The 26,861-nt window shown below is 41.3% G+C and overlaps 1 protein-coding gene across 17 annotated transcripts in view; it reads left to right on the plus strand.

Moving 5' to 3' along the window:
- Positions 1–21,536, plus strand: part of CAMK2D (calcium/calmodulin dependent protein kinase II delta) — a 164,392-nt gene extending 142,856 nt beyond the window's left edge. For 15 of the 17 annotated variants that reach the window (XM_064450570.1, XM_064450574.1, XM_064450571.1 and 12 more), the window contains 5 exons: positions 11,891–11,966; positions 13,137–13,231; positions 14,462–14,690; positions 18,869–18,918; positions 19,471–21,536. In XM_064450570.1, the coding sequence (XP_064306640.1) occupies positions 11,891–11,966; positions 13,137–13,231; positions 14,462–14,690; positions 18,869–18,875 (407 nt within the window). In that variant the 3' untranslated portion in view covers positions 18,876–18,918; positions 19,471–21,536. Of the gene's footprint in view, positions 1–11,890; positions 11,967–13,136; positions 13,232–14,461; positions 14,695–18,868; positions 18,919–19,470 lie in introns of those variants that run through there. The other 2 variants (XM_064450572.1, XM_064450578.1) reach the window with 2 other exon arrangements.
- The last annotated feature ends 5,325 nt before the right edge of the window (positions 21,537–26,861 follow it).

Here is a 26,861-nt window from a genome sequence, read left to right on the forward strand (position 1 = left end):
CCCTCTTTTCACTTTCGAAGGCAGGTGTTTTAACTTGAAGACAGTAAACTCAGGCTTACTTTTAATTTGTCATTTATCGAAAACCTTAACTGTCTGTAACTTAGTCTTGCTTATGTGTGCCTTGACATCTTTTAGGACTGGAACATATTTTACTAGAAACAGGGCTTGGCAAACAGTAGCGAGCTTTAATAATGCAAGGAACAAGCTATTTCTAGAATTTGAGTCTGAAATTAGTTGAGGCTGTAGTTCAGGTTCCTTGCTCACGTAAATTTCTGGCATTAACCATTGATCGTGGGTTTATCTGCATGATCCCTCCTGAATGTAAGGGGAGGACTGGACTGAAAGAACATACTGAAAACTGGACCATAGGCAATGCCGCCTTCTGGGATTGCTTGTGGGATTTCTCCTTCCTGTAGTAATGAGGCTGTAACTGTCTGGCAGCATCCCGTTGGTATGAGATTGACATGTTGTTTTCAGTAATGCTCTAGAATGCCACCGTTATTTTTGCCAGCACTGCACACAGGCTTTTACAAAGCTGAGTCGTTAGATTTATCATGGTCAGGACATCTGGATTTCTCATGGTATTTTTTTGCCCCTGGAAATGAATTAATGAAAGCAGTAGTAGGAGTGATGTTTCCCCATGGGAGAAATTGCGGAGTTGTAGGGCACTTGTAGATTAGGTAAATTCTGGCTAATCTGTGCTACTTAATATACTGTAAGGTACATCGCTTCAAAACATTAACCATTCAGGAGGCGTGTATTTTCATATATTTTACTAATTTCTTTCATTTTATACCTGTTGTTTTTATTTTATTTAACGGTAGAAAGAAACCAATTTAAACGAATCCATTTGGAACATACTTTCCTGAAGAAAAACCTTCAAATTTCTGCAAACGTGTTTTTTAAAAGCTCTTTCAAAACCCTGTATGTCTCAGTACTGGATAGAGGGATGAATCTGCGCTGGCATCTGAACAGAGTCATTTATGGCTACGACCTTTACAACAGTTCTTTGGCACCCACACCGCCTCCCAAAAGTACATCATTAGCATTGTTTGTGTGCTCAGACATTTTTAGAAGTTCTTGTTGCTTGTAATTAAATTATCGTTATTTTTCTTTTGGCCTTCTCTTTTTCTTCCTTCACATCTACTTGACCCTCATACAGCTCTCACAAAGGAGGGTGACATGGAGAGGTTATGTTCCACCCACCACTCCTCCTCTTCCATTGCTTCTTCATCTCCCTGGTCACCACCCTTGCCGTGCCCCAGCGGCCGCTCCTGCTGCCAGTGCCTGCTGAGGATTCTGATCACACTCTACCTCTTCATCTTTGTTTGTTCATATGTTGTGTTTCTTTCCGTCAATTCAGCGGGCAAGTCCACGAAAAATGCAAACTCAGAGAGTCATTCGCTTGAGTCTGAGCTCTCCCACTCCACTCCTTCCTCTGTACTGTGTAAGTTGAGAGACTCATCTGTTCAGATGATCTCTTTTGGCTCTCCTTCTCTTCCCTCCCCATCGTCCGACAGCAGCACAAAAAAGGTCAATACTGTGATCTGTCTGATCTAGAAATGACCTTTTCTTAGGGTTTGCAAAAGTATGGAGTATATTTTGGGGGGTATTTATTTCTTGGCCAGGTTTTATTAATTGTAAAAATGTTATCATCGGCTATAACAGCAGTATAAATAGGTATGTGTTTCAGAAAGTTGTGTCTCGCAGGGGTAGTCTTTGCAGTAGTTTTCAGCTTGAGCTAGATCTCGCTCTCGCCTCTGGCTTGGATCCTGGATAAGGTCTCCAGATTAACTACCTGTTATGTCCCTGTGTGTCATCAAGTTACTTTCTTTAGCACCACCATTGACAAACCAACCTTAAAGCTGCTGTGACAGCTGTTAGCTTGCAGCATTGATTCGTGACGACTGAAAAGTTTCATGCTTTGCATCTTAGGAGGAGATCTGTGATGATTAGTGACCAATTAACTGTAAAGGAAACCTTTGGGGTGAGGAGGCTAAGTCTGAGCCGCTTAAATATGAGGGGAAAAGGGCATTGTGTTAGCAGCTTGTATACTGGTAGAACGTAAAAGGCCTGGGTAAATGCATTTCTTTTTTATAAACTAACTCAGAAATTCTTTAGAATGGAGGAACCTTGTGAGTTGAAGCAGGGAATGACTTCCGAGGAATGTAGGCCCTGCTTGCCGGGTTCCGATCTTGCACCCTGTGTGCGTTAGGGTGGTTGCACTGATAAAGGTGAGATGCAGACAGGCCCTTGGAAGCGTGGTGTAATTGGCCTGACCCTTATTTTAAATTTGAGTGGAATTTTTGCTAGGTGCAGGTGGGAGGGGAATCAGTCCCCGAGGTGACGGGCTGGCTCTGGTAACTGTGGACAGGTAATGTTGAAAGATTAGTTTGGTTCTGGTGGAGGAGCGGGATAGTATATATCGACATACAGGTGACTATATATCATACTAGAACTACAAATACCGACAGCGCAAACTGCACAGAACCTTAAAGAAAAGAAAAAATAATAGGGAAGACATGGACCTGTGTAACAGTCAAGCCCACGCAGTAAGGCTTTTACGCCATCCGCACTATATGTCCCCAGAAAACTTACCCAACGTTTTCAGGTTTCAATGCTAGCAGCCTCCCATTCCATGCTTCATTGGGTAGTTAATAGTGCCAAGGCCTGAGTTAATGGATAAACATAGGTGTTCATTACTGATTTTGAAATTTAGAAACAGAGGCACCGCAGGTAACACCACTATGCCTGAAGAAAGCAGATTATTTTAGTTTCCCTAAGAGTGTGGTGCAGCCATGGCATAGTGTGTATATACAGTGACGTTTTAAGAAACTGAACAATCTCCTAGTTATTCTGTTTGTTCTGTGACTTCAGAAACAAGCGCGCTTCTTTGCCACTTTGTTCCACAAAATAAATTTCTCAAAAATCCTATCAAGAAGTTGCAGGTAGAACTCAGTTTAAGGAATACAACAACAATCGAATTGAACAACCATCTGTTATGAGGTGGGAAAAGTAGTAGACAAAATTATTCTGGTAAAGCTGCTTGCTGGAGAGATTATGATACTACTGCACCTGGTAGTTAGCCTACCAGTTCAGTTTTGTTTAAATGATTTACCCATTAGAAATGTAGCATTTGCCAAAACACTAGTAGGCGGAACAGCAGAAGTCAACCCAGTATCTGAATATGCACCGGACCTCCGTGTTATGCTTTATATTCTCGTGCTTCAAAGTACTTCATCCCAATGACAGGAATATTTAATTTTGTTAAATAACGAAGTTTAGTGACCAAAGAAACTGTGGAGTCCCCGTAAACTCACCTGTCTTCAACTCGGTTTTAAAAACGTGCGATTCCAGTGTAATATGATTTTAGGAATGGCCGTGATATGCTGTGTTTTCTGTAGCTGTACATTTAAGAGGAATCAGCAGTCCCATGGCCTGAGAAAATTCAGAAAACCAGAAGTAGTTATTGTGAATAGGATTAATTCAAGGACAAGTAAAAACAACTTAAGTGCTGAGAGAAGGCATTAGGAACGCGATGGGCTATGAGGGTAAAAACCGCTGGCGTGGCTAACGGCAGATGTGCTTGCGCTAACATCGTTCTGGAGTGGGGTTTCGTTGGGATGGCCCTACCGACCTGTTTCAGAATGCCGATACAGATTAGAGAGGTCTGCAGTATTCCTCTAAAGAGGCTATTGGTGTTGCGCACATTTGGCAGACCTACGTTCACCAGAGGAAAAGGTAACTGCTACAAATATCTATAAATGATTAATTTTCACTAGCAGTGAGCAATATTTTAAAAAATCGGTGAAAGTTAATGCTGCGGAGACTTTTTTTGTAAACTGCGTGGGAGTTACTGGGCTTGCTGGAGACAACGATACAGGCCCAAGTGATTATGATTTTTAAATTACATCAGAGGAGAATGCAAGGCAGTGTTTTCCAAGAGCAACGTTGAGAATTGAGAAGAAAATCAGTTACACAGTGAAGTCAGACTACAAAGTTGAGGGTGGGAGGTGGCGGTCAGAGGCACGTGCAGTTTCTTTATGTCAAAAGCGCCTGGGAAATGAGAAGGGCTCCAGAGATTAGCGGGATGAATACCCGTACCTGAGAGCTACATCGTGACAGCACAGTGCTGAGAAGGTGGGAGCCAAAATAGTCTACAGTGTTAGCTCTGCGTAGTATGAAACTGAATTAACTCTCTCTTTGTTGTTAAGTAGCAATTATTATAATTATCGGTATACATTATAATTATAAACAAGGAAAATGTTTGTTTCTTAGCTGGTTAACTTGATAGGTTTTATTCTGGGAATCAGACATGGGGAAAAAGATCATGTAAACGTGGCGTGTTGAGAAAAGACAAGCTGATAAGGATTATCATATGGTTAAAGTAAGTCCTGGAGAAAAAAACATCTCCATTCCAGCCCCAGGTGCTTGAGCTATTTCTAAAGATTACCCACTTTTCCTATGAGTAAAATAGGCAAATGCCACATTTCTTAGAATTATTGTTTGGGGACTATTCTTATTACTATTATTGTTGTTGTTGTTGTTGTTGTAGTTATCATCTCAACACATCTCATTGCTTTTTAAAGCTTATTCAAAAGGAAAGAAAGGTAGAATTTAGGGTTATTATTTATTTTCCATTGTAAAACACTCGTGGACAACAGTAAGATCTTCTGAATTGTTAGAGTGATTAGGTAGAAGCACAGTTTAAATAAAAAAGTGCACAGCGGCAAGGCTTGTTAAGGTCTCAGTTATGAAGACTTCAAACATCATTTCTGGAGACAGCAGCCAGATTCCATGATGAATGTAACATGTTGAGAAACCACGGTGCAGTAGCTTTTAAGTGCAGTGACCATGACGTAGCTTTGTTCTGAGGCTGTAGGTGATTTGTCATTAAAAAATAAACATTTGCCAACATTTGCCACACAGTATAAATATTAGTGTAATTGTACGGTAGCTCCAAGGAGAGAGCATCTTTAGAAATAATTAATGTCATATAAATAAAAAGAAACTACGCAGGGCATATGACAAGTTGCTTAACATCATGTTATGATAAAGGTTTAAATAGGAGATGCATTCACTTTGATCTTTTTTGTCAGTATTGGGTGGAAAAGTGCTGGGATAATTTTTCAGTTATTTGCCTACGTATCTAACTAATTAAATTTTTTTTCATTCGGCAAAAAGTAGGCTTACAGGTTTTCAGAAAGGTGAAAGCAAGCCTAAAAGAATTCTGCAAACCGTCCACCCAAATCATAATTTGATGAATCTTTGGAATCAGCAGGCGCTGGGGAAGAGAGCTTGCATGTAAGATGACAACTCAGATGTCTTAGTTCTTATCGAAGTTTGAGGTTAAGCGGTGGGATGGGAGATAAGCTCCGATCTTACACCCACTAAATTCTGATAAACTTCTTGAATGAGAAGTCACCTGGCACGTGCCTTGTCATCTGAGGGTCTAGGTAGTTTTTGTGTAGATGTAAGACTCAGTCATTTATTCAAGCAGCACTTTTTATTTTCTTCACAGAAAGTACTTTAGTGGAATATTTGTGGAATAAATTGTAAGAGAAATTATCAGAAGAGAATTTTCAGGTGTTGGTGTAAAGAGAATGAAAAACAGTTTGTGACATTTGCTGTATTCTTCCGCTTCTGAGGTAGCAGTCCATGCTGTGAAGTTGATCGGCATCTGGTACCTCCACATAGACAGAGTTCATTATACTACCCAGGGTAAAATTTCTAGTCTCTTCCTCTTTCTTTTCAAACTTTGGTTATTTCCAGAGTGTAGAAATAACAGTAGTGGCTGTATGCTTTCCATCTAATTGCTGTTTGTCAGGATGATGTTCAGATTAGAAAGGAAGCTAGGTCCTCCCATGCTGCGCCATTCAGTTTTGGCAGACCAATGTCACCTTGGTGAGGACTGTACTGTCTCAAAACGATAGCACAATGGGTAGGATTTGTCTCCCCAGATTTAGACATCCTCCACCATGTAGATATCTATATTTGAGCTAGTTGCCTAGACTCCCTTTAGTCAACGCAGATAGGTCAGATGAGTCACACTTGACTTAAATATCTATTTTAGGCTATGATGAGTCGTGCCCTCAAAGTGCTTATTTCTCTCCATTGACTATAGGGGAGGGGATCTGAGAGAATGAACTCACTTGTCTCTACTTGCACACGTCCAAAACAATGTGAGATTAATCCGGTCTGATGTGTGCTGAGATATGTAGTTAAGAGTACTGAGTTGAAAAGTTTTAAGGGTTTTTTCCTTGAGAAGCAACATATATGAGCAAGTAAGAAGCCAAATCGTTTCAATCATTGTCGAGTTCATGTGCTAATCTGTAAACAGGCCACCTTATTCTTCTGGAAAGGTGCTTTACTGCTTAGCAGGGATTTCATTGCTACCTGTTTCAAAGCAAACAGTAGTAAGGGTTATGCAGTTCCCCGATTTGGGTAGTATTTGAAAGATGAAGGCGATTTGTCCTTGCTATGGATTTCACAGGCCCTATTGCAAGTGCCATCTGCACTGTGCTTATTTGATAAGCTGTCTTCTGAAAGACCAAAAATATCGGTTTTATACTTCGCTAGTGCAATGACTGTTCCTAGGGTTATTTTGTGGTAAACAAAATATGTCAAAGAACGATTTAAAAAAGTGTATTCCTGCTTCTGCAACATCAGTGGGGCTAACAATTACATTATATTATTATTATACAACAATAATTGTATACTTGTATATAATAATTGTGTATTATATATTACATAAATACAGTGTATTATTATATATCATAGTATTATTATACTGTACAACATACACTAACCATTCCGGTAGAGTCAATCATCTAGAGTATTAATAACAGTAGAAAGATAACCCAGTACCTGAATGAAGCATAAGGTGTTTTAAATTATTATTTTCAGGACAAAAAAACCGGTGTCAGTTTAGCAAAAAATCACGGTCAGCCAGTCATCAAGGATTCTTTTTTGTGTTTCACAAAACATGAAGTTTCTGGCACACGTATTTCTGAAGCCTTCATTTTCACATACCTACAGCTCATAGTTATTCTACACCTCCTCTCTGCAACTGAAGTACCAAAATTTCGGTTGTTTCTGTGTGACTCCTGTAGATGGAGTTTACAGATGTTGCCTGGGGCTACAGGAAGGGAAGAAAAGCCCCCTAGTTCCCTCCTAGAAAAGCAGTTTTTGCTGTTGTTTTGTACTTCCCTGTTTTTTTTCCGGTGACACTTGATTTCACTAGCGGTGAGACTGCACCTTGTAGCTTTAAGGCATCTATAGTGTTAGAGTTTTTGAGTAAATGGTGTTCTTGCTTATTCTGTGTTCTTTAGAGATTAGTGTTAGTGGTGTTCCTTAATTCTGAAACATTATCCCCACCCTGTAGCTTAGTGGGAAAAAAAGGTAGTGAAATATAGCGAGAGGTTAATAGCTCATTTAAAATTAACGCGTGTACTACGGCAGTGCTGCAGAAATAATTTTAGCCAGTGTTAGAAAGTGTTCCTGTTTTGTTCTTTTCTTCTTATTTGGTCTTTTTATAGCTCTTCTTGATAATATTTTTGCTTGAACTGCCTTTGCATTAGTCATATACCTGCTCGCTTGCCAAAGCGGGGGTCCTATTTTTTTGAACTGCTAATATCGTATTACCTTAACTCACTGTCCCTACAGGGGTAAAGGTTATATTTAGAGGGTGGGTGCGTGGTCTTTTCTTTGATGAATTTACTTCACCCGTGTTCTGAGCAGAGAATGTAAAAGCTACCCTCTTTTCCGCAGAAGTTTGCCATTTTGTGGTAGTTTTCTGCTATGCTGTCTGCAGTCTTTTTCATCATTAGCTCTTCAAGAAAATGGCTCGGCACCTTTGACTTCTTTTAACAATGTTCTTCCCTCACACCTCAGTTGTTTTAAAAACACCCCATGTAGTTTTGTGAAGTAATCCGTTGCTCACACAGAGTATGTAGTTTTATACCACAGAAAGCCATTGCTGTATTCCAAGACAGTATAGATGGGATAGGCTTTAATTTTTCAATTGGCTGTTACCACACCCCTTAGAAAAAGGAGCTGAACGATTTTTATCAGAATCCCATTACAATTTTTGAGTTCTCCTTCTGTATCTTAGAGTATTTTTGTCATGTATCAGACAAACTCTTACATACCGTAAGACTAAATAATAGTCCTTGGGCTCTGAACATGTGATGTTATTTTAAAGGGAGAGAATAAGACAGCCAAAACACAGGTAGCTCATAATGCCAAAGAAACCATGTTTTGGTTCAGTCCAATCGTCTCATCGCGCTGTGAGAGAGCATACGGATCTCTGGCCAGCTTTACCCAGAGCTCAAGTACATTATTTAGGAAGTTCTTCCTGCACATCTAATAAAAAATATGGTTGCATAAAATTGCCACTGTACGTCAAACAGCATAATTCTCCTAGAATTCAATACAAGCAGTCTACTATTGGATTAAAAAAAAAAAAAGTCAAATTAAAATGGAGATTGTAAATGACATTTCTCTGGCAGGTGGGATCTGGCCAGATGCCTGTTCCCTAATGCCACCTGCGTTCGCTTCTTGGCCTTGTGTAGTTTGTAATGTGTATTTAGATGGAAAAAGAAATTGGAGGTTTGGAAGAGTATATGTTACGTGGAGTCCATCAAATTGGTAATGAAAATTCAGTCATTTTCTTCCGACTTCCTTAAGTGCCAATTATTTCTGTCAGGTGGTGTCTGCAATAGCAGGACCTTGTCCTACCAATATCCATGTCATCTTAGTTCACCTTCAGTGCCCTCCCTACTTTGTCCTTTGTGCTAAGGAAAAGCGCCATTTTTTGACTCGATTCACATGGCCACCAAGCCATGGCTACGTTATCCTTCTCACTGCCTTCCAGTCTCCTTCCAGTTTTCTGCTTGTTGTATTCCAGTTCTTCCCTCTCTCCTTTCTCTTCCTCCCAGGCTAAACCTCTGCTTCCTAGACAATGTGTTTATAGGCTTGAATACTTTTGATCTATATTTGTACTCTGTCTCCCTGCACCCACACATATACCTCCACAGAAAGTATAAAGCGCTAAGATAAAAAAGAACCCCAAAAACAATCAGTAGGAGCCTTGCGTAAAATCACAGCGACTATTGGGCTTTGGCAATACGGTTCAGTTTCTCCCTTCTGGGGTTGATGTTGAATTATATCTTGTAATGTAGCACAACATCAAGGTTACAATTGAAGTGCAACATTTTGACTGACTCAAACTAAATTATTTTTCAATGTATGTCAGCAAAAATTTCCATTCTCATTCCAGTTGAAATCAAGTCTCAAAATCTCAAAGATTCACAAGGAGAAACTTCTGTCACTCACATTCCTTTAACTCATACTACTGAAGTCAGGAACAGATGCCAGCGAGTCTGGTTACCATCCAGCTCAGTTGAGCTGTTGCACACTATTGATTTAAAACAACACAAAACACCTTAATAAGCCTCTGGGCTTGGATCACAGATTGTTGTGTAATAGAACATACTCAGATATTTGCTGCTGCTTGCTGTACCCTGTCAGAGTATGTGCAACATGTGAGGTAACTGTGGTCTTCTCGTGGCAAAACTTCCAACAGAAATGACTGATGTGAGTGAAAAAGGGAATATAGCCAATTGTCTCTGGCCAAGTGAAAGTAAAATTACGTGTCCATGTGGTTTTATGTCTCTTGCATGTGGAGACTAGGGTACCTTCGCAGACGTTTTCATTGCTTACGTTAACAGTTATCCAGTAACATGATCTCGTGATTATGTAGCAGCTCGTCAGATTTTTACCTCATTTCCCACTCTTTCAATAGTCTGTAATTTCCTAGTCTCTGGCTGGAATGTGTTACCAGGTTCTTTAACCAAATCCTTTAGTTTAGTTGTATGTATATGAGATGTAGCATGCAAAACTTGCTGTTTCCTCGCTGAGTGAAGGCTGCCTATTGTGGATTTCTTTTTGCCGGCCTTTTCTAACACCGCACCATAATTTCTTACTCAGCTGTCCCACCACTTGGCTTGCGCTGAGCGCGCCATACAGCGTCCACAGTTTGGTCTATGTTGGTTAAACATACAACGACCGAGCCATTGCTGATCTGCGGTCAAAACATCTCTTCATTAACATCCCTTCTTCTTTCCACAATCTTTGTGAAAAATAAGGCAATTCATACTTGAAATATTCTTGCCCATCATGCTATCCAGTAGCCAAGAACTACTCACAAAAAGCCTTGCTTAGACCTTCATATCCACTTTCTTTCTCCATCACTTCTTTTCTTGCTGGTTTCTTTTAGGTTCTTTTTCTCTGAATATATTGGGTTTGCACTTACTAAAAGAAATGGTGGAGCATAAAAGCAATTAAAGGGTTCTTTAGCGCCACGAGGCCAGTTCTTGCAGTACAGCGTTGGAGGCTTGCATTCTGCCCGTGCTCCCCAACATCATCTTTTTGAAGAGCAATGTGAGCTCTCTCAGTACGTCAGTTTTAACAGTCCAAGCACATTTGTGTGTGCACATTAACAGTCTGGTCCGTATGTGGGAGCGTGCGGGAGAATTACAACTACTGCTTGCACAAGAGAGCTGCTGCAGCCTGGTTGCTGGCATTTCTTTTTATTTCAAGCTTGGTCTTCCAAAATGTTTTTCTGAGGTTTAATAGGAGTTGAACGTAATTTAAATCCTTGCAAATGTACCAGTAAAATCTGTCTCCCTTACCCCCTCTAGCACTGAACTCACAAAAATCCTTATTTGAGAGCAGCGCAACTCTGGTAGAACTTCATCGGTGTGAGGCTGAACTTTACCAAATTATGAATATACAGTGCAAAAATATAAACCTCTGTTCCTCAAAAAACCAAAGTTTTTAATAGTAGGAGTCAGTTTTCAAAAACAAAGTCAGATTTTCCACCTTGCTGAAGTCTCTTAAGCTTTGCCCTCCTAGAGTAATCAGTATTAGTAATAACCATACCGCTGCGGAGGAATTTGTTTACTCCGTGCTGTTTTAGGGTAGCTCAGCATTAGCAAATACTGAACTGCGGGTTTATTTCTGGACTAATAGATAAAGGAGAAACTGTTTCACACGCTTTTGCCTTCGAGGCGTATGCAAACGCTGCTTGAGTTTGAATATTCTTACTAGAAGTACATATTCTGCTTGTTGTTTTTAAGGCATATTCTTCTGTTACTATTTAGCATTTATTATTATTTAGTTAGTAGACGTACCGTAATATTGCCAAACGATCTAATTGAGGTTTATTGTAATATAGACGCGTTAAGTATTTTTACAAGCAAAGGATGGGCACAACCACAGAAGTCAGAGCCGAAAGACACTGTTGCAATTAGGCCTGTGTGGACGTGTATACGGTATATGTAATCCACGAGCTTTGCACCAGACGGTCTTGATTATAGGCTTAGGGTCTAAATTCCTCTTTACTTAAATGTTACGCATTTGGCCAAAGCGAACACCAAGTGTTACAAAGATTCCTGAAAAATCAGCATTAGACACTGGAAAGTTAAAGGCCCCCACATGCATGTGAAATATTAGAGCATTGCTCGTAAAAGAAAAATCAGTTTCCTTTAATTTGAAGTTAAGAGTTGCTGTTTGGGTTTCGTTTCATTTTGCTTTTTAAACAGCAGAACCTTCAGGGAAGGAAAGACAATTAGAAGCATGATAGGAAAGTGGATTGATCATGACATGTGTTTAATTTCCCCGTGAATACAGGAGTACGCTGAAGCCAAAACAGTGTAAAGCAGCAATATTATGTCGTGTCCTTTGCTTATAGAAAAGGAAGAGAAATGGCTGTTGCGCCAGCTGAGGAATGACAGGATACCTTTGTTACGGCTGTTCTGACAGCCTTTCAGCTGTCACCTTCCACTTTGCCTTCCATTTTAAGAGCTGTATTTGTATCTCTCTCTAGCTCGTAAGCAGGAGATTATCAAGGTTACTGAGCAGTTGATTGAAGCTATCAACAATGGGGACTTTGAAGCTTACACGTAAGTTTTCTCGTTTAGGGGAGGGAGCGAGGAGAGTTGATGTATTTGACACTGTATATGTGAACATATAATATGTAAATATGTGTGTTTGTATTTATGTATTGTTGAAGTTCACCCTCAGATGCCCCCAGGAAACACAAGACATGTTCATTGCTGCTTTGCCCTGGCTTTACACAAGCCTGGGTGCCATTTTCAGAGGAGCTGCTAGTATAAACCCAGTGTACTACTCTGCCAATACAGGATCATAATCCTGATGTAAAATACGCAGCGATCTATCTTGGTGTCCCAAGGTAAAATCAGGTTTGTGATTTAGAATCCAGAAAACACAGTAGAAGCCTCTTTCAGCAGAAAATTTTTATTGTATGTAGAGATCGATATTAGCTAGAGTCCCATTTGTACTTCAGAGCATGAAAGACCACGTGGAATTTAGGTTCCACCGGCCTCTGCCGTGCAAGCGTTTGCTAGGGGAAAGCGGACCGATTTCTCTCTGCTTTTCTCTGCAAAAACATAATTCCACCACTGCTTCTGTTCTCTTCCTACCTCAACAAAAAGAAATGTAAAAAGTAGAGGAAGGCCCGTGTCAGCATTTCTTTTGGTCTCTTGGGTTTCTCTGGGATTCTGTCCTGTTGCAGCACAAGCCACGCTGTTCAACAGCGACAGTGCTTGTCCTGTTCAAAGACTTGCCAGCGCTAAACTGTAGTTTGGTACGATCACATTAAAACCTTTTTGTACAATTGTCAAGTGGAAACTTACTCCAAATTCCTACCTAAATTTTGTCAGTTTGAAAAAAAGGTTGAAATCTTGCTTGAAGAATTGTGCAAGACACAAAAACTATCCTTTGGATCGCACAGAAGCGGTTTTCAGAGTCACAAGTAAAAATTCCTACTTGTAATACCATGGAGTTGTGGGGCCTTCTTTGGCAGTCTGTTTTTGGTCAAAAGATGATTTATGTGAAATCGAGTCCACCTGAAGTAAGCTGGCAAATTTACTAATTTAGGTGAAACCAGAACTCCATTACTTCTCCCCATTTAAGTCCTGTTCTTTTCCAGTGTGATGGCACAGGTAAGTAACATGTCCGATGGGAATAAAGGAAACATTTTAAAAGTAATCTCTCCAAAGCTGCATTACAGAACTGCCTGTATTTATCACAGAATTTCCTCTGTTCCACAGAAAAATCTGTGACCCAGGCCTTACATCTTTTGAACCTGAAGCTTTGGGTAATCTAGTAGAAGGGATGGACTTTCACCGGTTTTACTTTGAAAACGGTAAATATTCCTTTCTCATCTCCGTGAATCTTCATCTGTTCCTTGGATTGTGTTTCTGCGGTCTAATTAACGTTTTGGTTTGGGAGTTGATTGGTTTGGGCAGGGGAAGGGAGCATTACTTTTTTGCGGAGTTCTGCTATAGGATTTTTTCTGTCTGTTTCTGCTGTGCTCATTTGCACATCACAGGGCACCTGGGATAGCGGAGCAAGGTTTCAGGTGTTTGGAAAGAGAAAAGAAAAAAACCATACGGTAGATAAGTAATTCTCATACATTCTTTTTTCCACTGGGGAAAAGAGGAAATCTTGCTGTGAGTATGCTTAAAGGAAAGGTCACTAAATCATGTGATTACAGTGATTGCAACTAACAGGCAGTACTTCCCGTGAGTATGTGATGTATCGGGGAAGACGCTGTAGTCACTCAGTCTCTGCTGCTGAGGACCTGATCAGCTCTTTTTTGTATTGGGGGGTGTGTGTGAATATATATGAAAACATACGTAATACCTATATTACAATCATGTCAGCTGTAAGAAAGAAAAATTACCCGTAGAGTGGATTTAATAAAGTTTTGGAGGATCATGTAATATAGGAAACTATTTTAGAGTAGACTCGACTCAAAAGGAAATAAAATATTGTAAATGAAGATACCGGCTTATCCAGTAATTTCTGAGGAATGTCCGAGCATAAAATGGGATTATCGTATTCCTAAATTCTCTTCCATTTCCAAAACAGCCTTTTCCATATTTCTCCTTAAAATATTTCCTTTCATTACCACTGCTTTTTAGTTTCTATAGATATCAGCACTTAATCAAATATGTCACAAGAATGAGTCAAAAAACTGAATTATTTGAACTGAAAATATTAAGTACAAAAGTCGTTAGACTTTAGACACAGCAGTGAAACTGAAGTATTGGGAAAACTCAATCGGGAAACTCAAGGTGGTGACCCCACTTTATTTAATCCTTGTACATACATGGATTAAATGAAATGTACTGTTAGACATGTGATTGGTTTCCTTATAGGAAAGGTGAAAACATACTTTATGCTGCGACTGTGCTCAATTCTACAACGTACTTGAGCTCGCTGTCGGTTGCGATTATCAGCAAACAATAATTATTACTTTGTATCTGCTAAATTGATATTTTGGTTTTGTAAAAATGGGGTGAGATGAGTTATTTTGGCTTACATAGAGAAAATGTCATTTATCCTCTGTGTGTGTGTGTTTGTTTCCTAGCTTTATCCAAAAGTAATAAGCCAATCCACACCATTATCCTCAATCCTCATGTCCACCTTGTGGGTGACGATGCTGCTTGCATTGCATATATACGGCTCACACAGTACATGGACGGCAGCGGGATGCCAAAGACGATGCAGTCGGAGGAAACACGGGTCTGGCACCGTCGTGATGGGAAATGGCAGAACGTTCATTTTCACCGTTCGGGGTCACCAACAGTACCTATCAAGTAAGAAACAATTCAGACCACGAGCTTAAATTGTGTAGGTCAGACCAGATAGTCTAATAGCTGCTTTTGGCCTTAAAAACTATGAAACCATCCTCTCGATGGTGTGATTTCTTGTGGTCATTTATGCAGCATGTATTACATTCAGTAGTGTGCATACAGTATTGGTGCAAATATTTTTAAAATCATGCTTGTTGTTGTTGTTGTTTTCAACTGTGATGCCCGCTGATCCAACTCGGTCCCTGAACCGACAGCTTGAAAAGCAGAAAAACGTTTTAATGTAGATAAGGCTTGACACAAGTCACACAAAACAGGACTGGAAAACCTGAAATAGAATTTCAGGAAAACCTGAAAAAAATAAAAAGCAATAGGATATGTGGAGCTGTTAGAGCTGACCAGAAAGTTTCAAGGAAAAAAGAATCACTGTTCTGAAAAATTGACGTTTCAGTAGTATTTGTTGTGATTTCCAGCCACCTCGACTTACTCAGACCCGGTTAAGTTCACTGCAAGTTGATTTTGAGCCAGATTATGTACTTACTTTGTAAATTAAGTCATTCAGGTACCTATCATCTTCTTATCTCTCTGCCCACACTCGCTTTGCTTAACTACTGAATAGTCGTTGTCTGATAGTTATGAGTCATAAGCCGCAAATCTCTCCCATCGTCATTTTTCTCTGTTGTTCATCCGGGCATCTGTGCATGCCCTCTCGTACCCTCGGAGTCATGCTGTGACTGAACGCATGCAAACCTGACTTCCTTGAGCCAGATTTTCAGCAGCGTAAATTGCAGCACCTACATAGTCGCAATAAAGAATCACGGCTTCTTCAAGTGGTTCTGCTCCAGTCCTTTGCTTTTCTTCTGCTTGCAGCCTTTGCCGATGCTGCCGTGTCCCTCGGAGCCCAGCCTCACTGACTTCTGACTTAGGTTAGGCTCTTTCCAAATTAGGCAGCACTGATATAGGCCTCGGTTTGCTCAGGTTTAAGCCCTCTGTATAGGATAGAATTACATTTGTGTGAGGTGTCTTAACATGGATAGTGGCTGAATTTCCTGGCGTGGATAAGACTTAGGTTTCATCCTTTGAACTTCATCATGGACCCGTATTTCATGTCTTGCAACACTATCCTCCCATGTGAAATAATACTTGATAAAGGAAGGAACATGATAGAATGACATGTTAAACCTCAGTGAGGATTAATTTTTTTTAATTATTATTTAGGAAAAACTATTTCAATTACCTAGTGAAAACTCTTGTGTTTTGTTTAAAAAACCTACGGGAGCAAGAACCATGTCGCCCTTTGTTTTTCAAATTCCAACTGCACTGCTGGTGTTTAAACAGGTAATACTGAAAGAGTAGCTACATTTTTGTGAAATGCAGTGTTATGTAGATTTTTTTATGTTTTCATAAGGGAGTGTTTTGCCAAGAGATCTGACCTGGGTGTGTGGAGAGCCAGGAAGCATAAGTGAAACAGGTTCGCCTGTCCCAGTGCACCCTGGACAGTAAGTGTCTATAGTAGAATGACATGAATTGGGATAGAGAATTATTTAATCTTCTCCTTTGGGGTTTTTTCACCCCCTCGGTTTTTGGGAGGGTTTGGGGAAGGGTGGGGTGTAATTTTTTTTTAACTTAACCGTATTTATAGGAAACAATCCTAAAGAGAAAAGGTAATTTATGACATTCATTCTTACGCGTCAAAACCAGAAGGCAACAAAATAGCCATCTTATTAGTATTTTTATGGAAGATTATAGAATTTGCCTGATAATTCTTGTAATAAGTCTTTCAGCAATACTTTATAGAGATATACCTAATAGCTTCCGCAGCTGCTTCTTTTTGAGGTACAGTTTGCAACAGGAGCCTCAGTACTTAGTTCACGTAACGGGTACACGCGTGATGGGCTGCTGTGTGCTGCGGCACGTACTGCTCCTACGAACACTCGCCAGCGGTAGTTGCTCTGAATATAGAGGCCGTGCGCTAGCTGCCACAGAGCAACTCCTGGCCCTTCAGACTGCACGTCTCAAGGGAATGCAGTCATAAAAACAGATCTGAGATTTGCCCCTCAGAAGCAGTGCCAGTATTTAGGACTCGTGCGGTGTCGTTTCTTTACGGCTGCTTATGCTCTCTAATAAAGGTAAGGATTTCTGGGACTGCTAAGGATGGGAGGAGAAGCTGAGACTGCAGGGTTGTGTCTTTGTCAGTGGGTGTTCTGAGCCTATGGGGTCAGACAGAGGAGATTTCGGGATTGTGAGAGGGTGTCCGAGCTGAAGAGGTCACAGAGGAGGGGTAGCAGCTCAAAGCCTTAGAGCATGGCTAAGGCTTAAGGAGAGATGCTCTGAGATTGCAGCATGGCCCGAGATAAGTAGCCCCTGTGTAGCACTGGCAGCAATATCACATAAATCCCTTACCTAACCCTCACCTTGAATTCAGAGGGGTTTTTCTGGACTTGCTCATATCACTGTTCTAAAATATCATTGGTCTGATGGTTGGAAACCTTACCTTGCAGTCTAAATTTTATATTCAATGTATCCTTGACTATTCTTACTTCATTGTTGTTCTGTACTGCGGATAGGTATGCAGACATGAGTTGTTTTATATGCAGGCTGATGAGATCACTTCCCACCTTCTATTTTCATAGGGTAAATAAACAGTGCTAACTTGGTTGGCTTCTTTTGATAGGATCTCATTTTCCCGGCAACCTTAATAGCTCGTCACTATCTTGGTTTGAGGTTTCTCTGTTCATTAGCTTGGGTTCTTCTGAAATACTGTGGTCAGGGCTTTATTTAACTTCACGACGTCTGTCTTCTCCCTGTCGAGTGTGCCACACCAGCTTTGTTCTGGCATGATTTTTGCACTTTTGTCATCTACATCACATTGGCGTATCATCTGAGACAGCCGTGTGTTCATCCTCTACTGTCATTTCCAATCAATGAGTATATAGAAACTTCTGCTGAGCGTGCAGCTTTGTACTTCCTATTATTACATGTAACAACATTGCTGGAGTACCCAGCCCTCAAGGTTATTTGGTTCTTCTTGCACAATACTCCTGTTTTCCTTTGTATTTATAGTGCCTTCCACCTAAGTGTAAGTCTACTGCATGAGATCAGTCCCCTGCTTGTGCTCAGGTCATTGGCAAAGACGAGCGAGCCTCCTCTAGGCTGAGAGGTCCCCTTTCAGCCCAAGCGTTGTCATTTTATCTTTTGCTTATTTTACATATTCTTTCTTTTAATCCCCAATTCCTCAAGTTTAACTGGTGGATTCCCATGTAGCACCATGCCAGAACTCGCCTTCTAGAACCCATCCTTGGACATCTTTTAGACTGCCTCGAACCTTCACATTTACTTTTCCCAGTCAGAGCAGCAGTGTACCAGTAACTCCATTTTGGTAAACTCTGGAAGAAATTTAATTAAAATATTGGTCTAGGTAATCCTTCCTTTCTTTTCTCGTATTTGAAATGTATACAGTCTTCAGCTGTTTATTTAATTACCAATACTCAGTAGTTAATAACGGCACTTCCATAATAAAAAAGCATCTTACACATCATGTCTGAAGAATCTCAAACCTAACAAACTTGCCGTTATAGCTGGGATCTGCTTTTGCAAACATAGCGTCCTAGCTTATGTCAAATCAGTTGCTGCGAGCACTGTAGCTTATTTGTTTTCAGGACTACAGTGAGGAGTGTGCCTAGATCTAGGGACAGAATCTTTGGTAGCTGTAGGTATATGGAAATGTTTCCTTATGGCAGATAAGTTATTTGGAAAAGAACATGAGCACAAATGTATATTTAGTTTATAATTAAATTTTATTTATAGCTTTTGCTGCGAGTCAGACAAGACAAACTTTGGTTTCTGTCTCATCCATTGTTTCTTTCTGAGTGAATTGAACGATGGTAGGAAATTTTTCTCTGTTCCATGTTCTTAAGAACTTGCAGTCACGTGTTTCTGCAGAACTGTATTCGTAGTATTACAGTTACGCGGTAACTGCACATACACAGAGAGCGGGCCTGCATGATACGGGCGGTCAAAGGGCTATTGGACATAAAACTGGCTCCCAGACCTGAAGTCAGACCTGAGGCTCCCAGCCTTATATTCCCTCGCTTAATCATACCTTACACCACCTTGTACTTTCATAAGTTAAAAACCAAACAGCAGGAAGACTTAAGTAAAGAGTTTGTTCTGTGTTTGTACAGTGCCTAGCACAGCGGGACCCCAGTCACGACTTCGGCCCCTAGATGCTACGGTAATACAAATGATATTATAAGCTGAGTTAGTTAACTACTTGCTTACACGTTCCTTTTCTTTCGTTTTCTCGTTGCATACGGCTCTAGCATGTCTTGCATGTAAATGACATCTGACTCTTCCTTGTCACTTGGTTCAGTTTTTGTATGAGAATCTCAGTCCGTGGCGATGTCTGTAATGTACATGCTGAGGAAGTAAGTTAAACTCGGAGACTAGCATCTGAATTCTGCCCTCCCTCCTTTAAGAAATCGGTTAAGGCACTTTGGCTTCCTGCCTCAGTTTCCTTTTTTATTTTAACAGCCTCTCTGGCATGCTGTAAAGATGGAAAATGTGTGTAAAGCAGTTTGAAAAATAAAAGAATGCTGTGCCTGAGCATTTGGGGTTTTTTTTCCCTTGGTTTTCTTCACAATATTGTATTAAAAGACCTTGAGAACAGGGGGTTTTGTAATAGTATTGGCTAATGCTTGAGCATGTATTGTTGTCTGGTGGTGATGTTACTTCAGTAATGGCAACCTGTTTTGTTTTTTGTTTTTTTTTTTCTCCTTCCTCCTAGCTAAAAATATCAGCGGTGCCGCTCTTGCATTTTCTGTACCCGACGCACCTGGTTGATTACCACCTTGGCCATCCCGTTCTCTTCATGCATGTTTCTGAGTGCATGAAGTTGTGAAGGTTCTTCATGTAACACGTTTGTGATGCACCACGTTGCTGTATATTCCATCTGTACACTGTTAACATTTCAATGAAGGTGATGTTCCATGCAAATAGAGAATAACAAAGCATAAAAGACAAAAAAAATTTGATGGACCGCAGTAGATACAGAATACATTTGTCACTTCCTCCATTTATGCCAAGTTTTGACTGACAACTTCAAAAACTATCCTGTTTATTTAAAAAAAAAAAAAAAAAGAAAAAAAGGAAAAAAAAAAAAGTATGTTTTACCCTCTTTTTTTAAGAACATGTTTTTGACTCCTCCTTTTCCCGAGTCCCACGATTTTGCTTTGGTTCTGGTAGGAAAGGTTAGGATTTCCGCTGGCAGCTCCCTTACTGTAAAACAGATTTTCATTACAGCATGTAGATGGACGGAATCACTGATAAATGTGGAAGTGATAATATCTTGGCTTTGTACCAGCCAAAGCCTTCTTAGTTTATTAGTCTGTGTAAACTGGAAAAATCTCATCATTTGCTGGCTTGGTCACTTCAGAATTAACTGTATGTTCTGGTGAGCCAGCAGCTTCTTTTCTTTTTTCCTTTTGAGTCTTCACCTTTGCTTTCTTACTGTGCTCGCTGAAAATTTCTGTTGGCTCATTAAGCAAAATTAAAAATTGCAAGGAACTAAGTGATAACTGAGGGGCAGTTTTTGAGGATTAAAGTGGAAAAAGAGAAAGATTTTCATCGCTTCTAGGGCGTACTGTAAATTTTTTAAGGAGGCTTTAAAAAAATACAAGATTTTGGTTAAGCCCAGTTGTGTGGTTAATGTACTCGAGAAAGATTAGGCCTTCAAAGCTTAGTATGAAGAGTTTGTTTACTTTCCCCTGCTTCCGTTGCTTCTCTGGAAATGTATTATGGATACACGAGTTTTCTAATAAGACTGACCCTCTACCGCAGATTTGTTTCTCTCCCCTTTCCCCCCTCAACCTGCTCCTGGTTTCTTAAACTGCTCACGCAGCGTGCAGGATGAAGGACAACAGTCTCTGCAGCATCCCCAGCCTTGGTTTGGCCCCAGTCCGTTGCTGCGAACGCCTGGACGCTGCGCGGGGAATGCTCTCGGTGTCAGCTCAGAACGCAAACTTTGTGACAGGGGCTATTTTTGCTTCCCTTACGTTGCTGTGAAAATACTTCCTTGCAAGCATTTAGGTTTATTCCCTTCTGGTTTTTAATAGAAAAATACAGGGATCGGTTATTTCTCTTTTTTGTTGTTTTCATCTGTTACTTGTTCTGTTACCAACAGGGCTAACTGTTTCCTGCAGCGCTGTATAGTGCATGATATCTCAGTCAGTGTCCTTTTTAGCGGTTAACGATTTACAACTCGGCAGCCTGAAGTTTTTAAAATGGGAAAGCTTCCTGATTTGTATCATTTCACCTTTCTGTGTTGATTACTAATCAAAAGCAGTTCTTAAACATTTTGATGTTGTTACTAGTGGATGTATGGTAGATGGACTTAAGCTTCTCTGATAATTACTACATGATTTTAAACAATATATATTTAAAATAAGCATCTACAATAAATGTGTTGAGCCATATTAACCTGCCAATGGGATCTGTGAAAAAAGTAATGGCCTCATTTTTTTTCTCATTAATTTCTTTATTTTGTGAAGCGGCTATAAGTGGCATAACTGTATTTAAAATTAACAAATTAGGTGTAGGGTGTTTTGGTTTTTTTTTTTTTTATACTTCTAACATAGCATGTGGTGTTGACGTATTACTGTAGACCAAGTTTGTCTTCCACACCAAGACGTGAGGAAATTGTGATTTGTTCTCTCCGCCACAACTGAATTATACACTTCTCTTCTGTCATTTTGGAACACTGCAGTTTACCATGGGACACAGTGTACATAATTCTTGCCATAATGGTAAATGATTGATATATTTAAAGATTAATAAATTTGTGATTTCTGCTGACATTGTGCTTGTGTTTTAATTTCCCAATTGTGATTTTTTTTGCATTGAAAAATGCATAGTGTCTGGTGGAATTAAAAAAGTGCATCTGCGTGTCTGACTTGTTACGAGCCAAATTTGCAGTTCAGAAACACAAGTGTTTGCTTCCGTGGTTTGTCTTTTGGTTGGTTGCTAACTGCCTTTCCTGGGGGCCTAATTGTACGCCACTTATGCTGTACTTGGTTGACAGATTCTGCACACACCTTGTGTTTGCACATCCACTTTTAGATATGTTTTAGGTAGTTTGCACATTTCTGTAGCTGTCTTCCCGTGTTTCATCTGCTCAGCCTCTAACATAAGATGCTTTACGAGCAGTTGTTGTATGTTTAGCGTTGCAGACCATAAAATGCATTAAAGTCCATAAATAATTAGCATTTAAAACAATGTATAAGCTTAAAAGCTTTCATATATGTCTGTAGCAATTTTAGGGTCTCTAATCCTATGCTGAGCCACAACTGAGAACAGTCCTTCAGACGAGCAGCAAGGAAGGACCGAGGGGTCAGAGGAGAGGAGACTACTTCCAGCTTTCATGGGTCATGAAACGCAGAGCGGGATCATGCCTCTGGTTCCGTGCCAGAGGCAGCGTAGTTGCGAGCCAGAGCCGTAGCAGCGGCGTTGGTGGGGCAGTCATCCAGGAGTACTGCCTGCCGACAGAGCGAGAGCCTATTCCTGGGTTTGTGAAAATTTCAGTGCTTCCTTTTGGATGGCATTTAGCTATGTATTTGTAAACAAAAAGGAAAATAGTTAGAGAGCTCAGAGGTTTGGAATGTTTCAGTAAACCCCAGAGGAAGCAAAAGCGGTTTAGTCTGTTGGGAAGTTTTGTCGTATCACTTCTACCTACTTTGTTTACTCATTTTTTCCACAAAACGCTATTCCAGAAATCAGTTTGACTTCCATTTTTACGGCGCGCCTGCAGTAAGCTGTCTGACAGAGGAATTGCTACTAATTTCAGGTATGTAGAGAAGAAGAGAGGTCACTGTATAAAGTATAACAGCAAGGAGGGGGGTGGATGGAATACGTTTGCCAAGTACCAGGTTGAAGATCTGGGAGAGGGACAGGGGCTTGGGGGGTTTCGTTTGGGTTTGGTTTTTATTGTCGTGGATGTCCTTTTAGAGCACAAATGTTTAAATATGCTGCCTCCTGGTGGCTTTTTGTAATAATGTCTGTTTAGGAGTGCACAGAAGATGCTATTGGTTCTGAGCAGAAAGGAACCCAAGGTTTTCAGGCGTTCCCTTTTTTAAGGCAAGTAAGGAAGACAGAATATTTCAGGGGCTGGAGCTTGAATTTGCTATTCAAGACCTATTTGCTGGGTCTTGAATATATGCTATACACGTACCTGGAGGAATCAGATTGATTCAGTTTTCTAGAAGACGGGCTCCCAGGACACAGTTAGGAAAATAAACATCTATCTCCTAGAGTTGTATATTAAATCCAGAGTTCATTGTGGCAGAGATTAATTTCACCGTTTCTTCAGTGTGCTATTAATCCTTTGTAATGTATCATCTCCTTGGACTGTGTGCTCACAGGAAACAATCACTTCATTCTTCTCAGGGCTCCTCTTAAATTTGTATAGTCCTACTTTATGTAAAACCTCTCTTAAGACCATTAGTCAAAACAAACTGTATTAGTTGGAGGACTGATCCAAATAGCTTCAGGAGATTCAGCTTCTTTTTTCCTAACAAGTCATTGTTAAAATACAGACACCTGTGGCTGTATGGGTTGGAAGTTCAGTGCTGCAAGGTCCACTTGCTAAATGTCTGGTTCCTGCTGAGGTAGAGGCCTGGCACACCTGAACAGGAGTATAGGGAGGTTTTGATCCCCAGGAGAGGGGAGACTTGCCTATCCTGAGGACTACCCACACCTCAGGTGAAAGGAGTCCTACGTATAGCATGCCAGAAGCCTTTCCTCTCTTCTCCTCCCTCTCTTGCACAGATACCCGTGGCCGAGCAGAACAAGTTGCAGGATCTGCTTCCAAGGCAGCATGCATATAAAATGAGGAGAACGCAGCAATGCTGCGTGCTCATGTGCTGCAGAACAGCAGCACGAGGCTGCTTGTTTCCAGCATGTTCTTGTCCAGACTCTGAGCCCAGGCAAAAGGCACTGCAGAGTAAGTTTGGGAGAAGATAACATTTAGTGACAGAGTGTGAGGGGAGGAGAATCGATGCAAAAAAAAGACTAGCTGGTAGAAAACAGGGTTTGCAAGGTGAAGAGGTAGGAGAGCAGTATTTCTGTATTTACAGAAATGTCACATTCTTTAAAGATGTTGCCAGAACCCAGCTGTATGGCTGGACCATCTTATGAACTGCCTGGAAATTTGGCCCATAACCTTTTTCATCATGATGGCCTCTAATTAGTTAAAGTTAGATAGTTCAGTGCGGCAAGTGGCTGGGACATGGTTGCTTCCCTTAAAATAGCAAAGGCTAAGTCTGCACAGCCACAGAATACCCTCTGAAAAGTTACATTAAACTGCAGTGTAGAATTTACCAGGAATCTGACACAGCTCGTGACAGCTAAGGGCCCAGGTCTTATAATTACTCACTTTGGCTATCCCCTGAACTCACCCCCAGTGGAACAATGCTGCCTCATGTCAGGGCAGAGGCAACAGCAGCACAGGTCACCAAGTGCCCTGCTCACTGTCAGGGGTTTCCCAGTGTCTGAGCAAGCTGGTATGGGAGGAGAGGGGAGCGGAGTTTATTAATCAACAGCCCACTGCACTGAGAGAGAGTTCATGGCAAACAAAACCACCCTGAGCTGGGAAGGGAGAGACCACCGGGCTCTTTCCCCACCCTTCTCAGGCATTCAGCATCAGCTCTGTGAGAAGACAGCTGCCCAGGACCAAGGCACTCACAGGCACACGTCATTAAAGAACACACATAGTCAGGGGACCCGACCAGAAAGCAATCAGCCTAATAGCAGAGGTAAAAGCCCTGTTTGTGTGCCTAACAACTCATCTCATAAAAAAAAGTTATTGTTGAACATCGATACCTAAAAGAAGTCAAACAGAAGTTCAGCTCCAGAACTGATGGCAGGATTAAGGGTGCTTACAGCTTTGGTGAAAAAAAAACACAGTCCATCAAAATTTTCAGTTGCAAATGTGTTAAGATACTATTAAGTTATTGCATCCCTTCCACAAATCATTTGGGGGGGATTATCCTAGAATGAAGCAACTGCAACAGTCCAATGTCAATGTTGTGTAGGCCTGGTGATGTACTGTATGTGATGTACAGTAACACCTACTGCCCCATTTGTAGCGTGTGTTCTCTTCCGGTTGATGTATACATGTACTTCCCATAGGGACTCTCGGAATCTAGCAGCCACTACTTCCAACACCTGGTACCACAGGATTCCCAAGGAACCCCAGCCTGCTCTGCTAGGGAATGGATCCGCTGAGAGGATTAGGGAGTAGACGCAAAAAATGGCAGGAGCCCCAGAGGGTGGTGTAGGAAGCAGCTGCTGATTTGTGCTACTGTTACTTGCAGAAAGGAACAGAGGCTGTTACAGGCAAGGACCATCACGCTGAGGGGTGTCACAAACTCTGACTTGTGCCTGGAGTTAAACAGGTTGAACCACGCTTCACAAAACCCCAGTGTAAGGGCTGGTAGACACAGTGAGATTTGGCCCTTGATTTCTCCCTGGTCCTCCACGTATCTCTGGAGCATGACTTCATCATGCCTGTCAGCAGTGGCCTCCTGCTCTGCTAGTCTGTCCTTCCCACCCTGAGTACTCCTGACTCTCCTCCTTTCCTGTGGTACCTTATTAACCCATCTGTCCCTGAACTATCACTGTCCTGTTTTAACAGGATTCACTTCTGCCAGCTGTGCTGGCCCCTAATGAGAACTGAAGTGAAACGCCTCTTAAAGCTATCACTGGGGTTTGGCATCGATCTGCGATTTCAGCACCAGGGTTAATTTGGAATGCAAACCATGTTTCAGGCACGACTTTTGTGTGCACGTGGTTGGCACATAATTCTGTGATCTGGTTTTGGAGGCACTGTTTCGGTCTCCTGTTAGGACCAAACCGCTTCATGTAAGTAGTTAAATACTCTGTGATGGAGGCAGACACACGCAGTAGCAGCATATCAATTTCAGGGCCTGGATGTAGAGCACTTGGACAGGGACCGAGAAGACACAAGTAGGAATTTTTGCTCTTCTTCATTCAGGCCAGGAATCTGAGCCTAAGTGTCCCTTGTGCAAGATCAGTGCCCTAACCACTGAGTAAAGATTTGAAACAGCCTTTCTGTTTTTTTCACTGAAAAGTGAAAAGGGAAGGGTCTAGTTTGTGTTTCAATGCAGCTCAAAAAACTGTCAGAACAGCCCTAATGACAACAGCAGAAGGGATCCCTTTCCCTGGGCACCTGCCAACTGAAGGTGCCACAAAGGCTGGAAAACATGATGAGGATATATGAACACAGAGCTGAGGGCAAGAAACATGAAAAGGCTCTTCACTTCAATAAATGGATGCCTTGGATTCTTTCAATATGTGACTAGATACAGATTACAGAGGCTTAAGAGTCCTGAGCTGATGCTCTGCTGATCTCTTATTTGTAATTAATTTCTCAGAATTCGGACCCTGAGGTGCACTAAGAGGCAGCAGGGGAGGATATTTACTCTTTCCTCTCTACTTATATAGGGGAGCTTGGTGTTTGAGACTTGTATTCACACCTTTCTATAATCACTGTTTCCCAGTTAAGACCAGCTTTGCTTACACAACGAGAGAGAGTTCCTTCATAACCCACAGGTCTTATGCTTTCTGCCAACACTGTCTAAGGGGGATAATAGAGTGGAAGAGGCAGGTGGTGAGGAATACACTGTTTTCACTAAAAAGACCTTAGTAGCTTAGGGTGTTAAATGGTTTATTGCTACATGCTCACCAAGACAACCAACAGAATCAGTAGCATGCACTTCACAAAAACAGCAATTACCTTCGTAGTTCTTGGACCACCCTGCCCATTGTCTCATCTGGAGCCAAGACCACGCTGGTCCCTTGGCCATCCAGCAGTGCTTCCTCATCAGTCTGAGACATGGGCTAGAAGCCAGTTGCCACCTCAGGCCAACGGAGCTTTACTGGCCAAGTGATTTCTCTCTTCTGTAAAAGCGGCAACAGAAGCTAAAAATACGCCTAGAGTACACTGGGGCACCCCCACCTCAGAGCAGCAGGACCAGCATCCCACCTTGCACAGACAAACCTCTTGCTAACAAGGCACCTGCAGTTTTAGCCCAGCTCCCACCTACAGCAGGGAGGCAGGGGCAGCCCAGCCCAAGGCCAAAGCAGCCCCCACCCCGCTCACAC

Source organism: Phalacrocorax carbo, chromosome 4 (genome assembly GCF_963921805.1).
Source record: "Phalacrocorax carbo chromosome 4, bPhaCar2.1, whole genome shotgun sequence".
Lineage (NCBI taxonomy): Eukaryota > Metazoa > Chordata > Aves > Suliformes > Phalacrocoracidae > Phalacrocorax > Phalacrocorax carbo.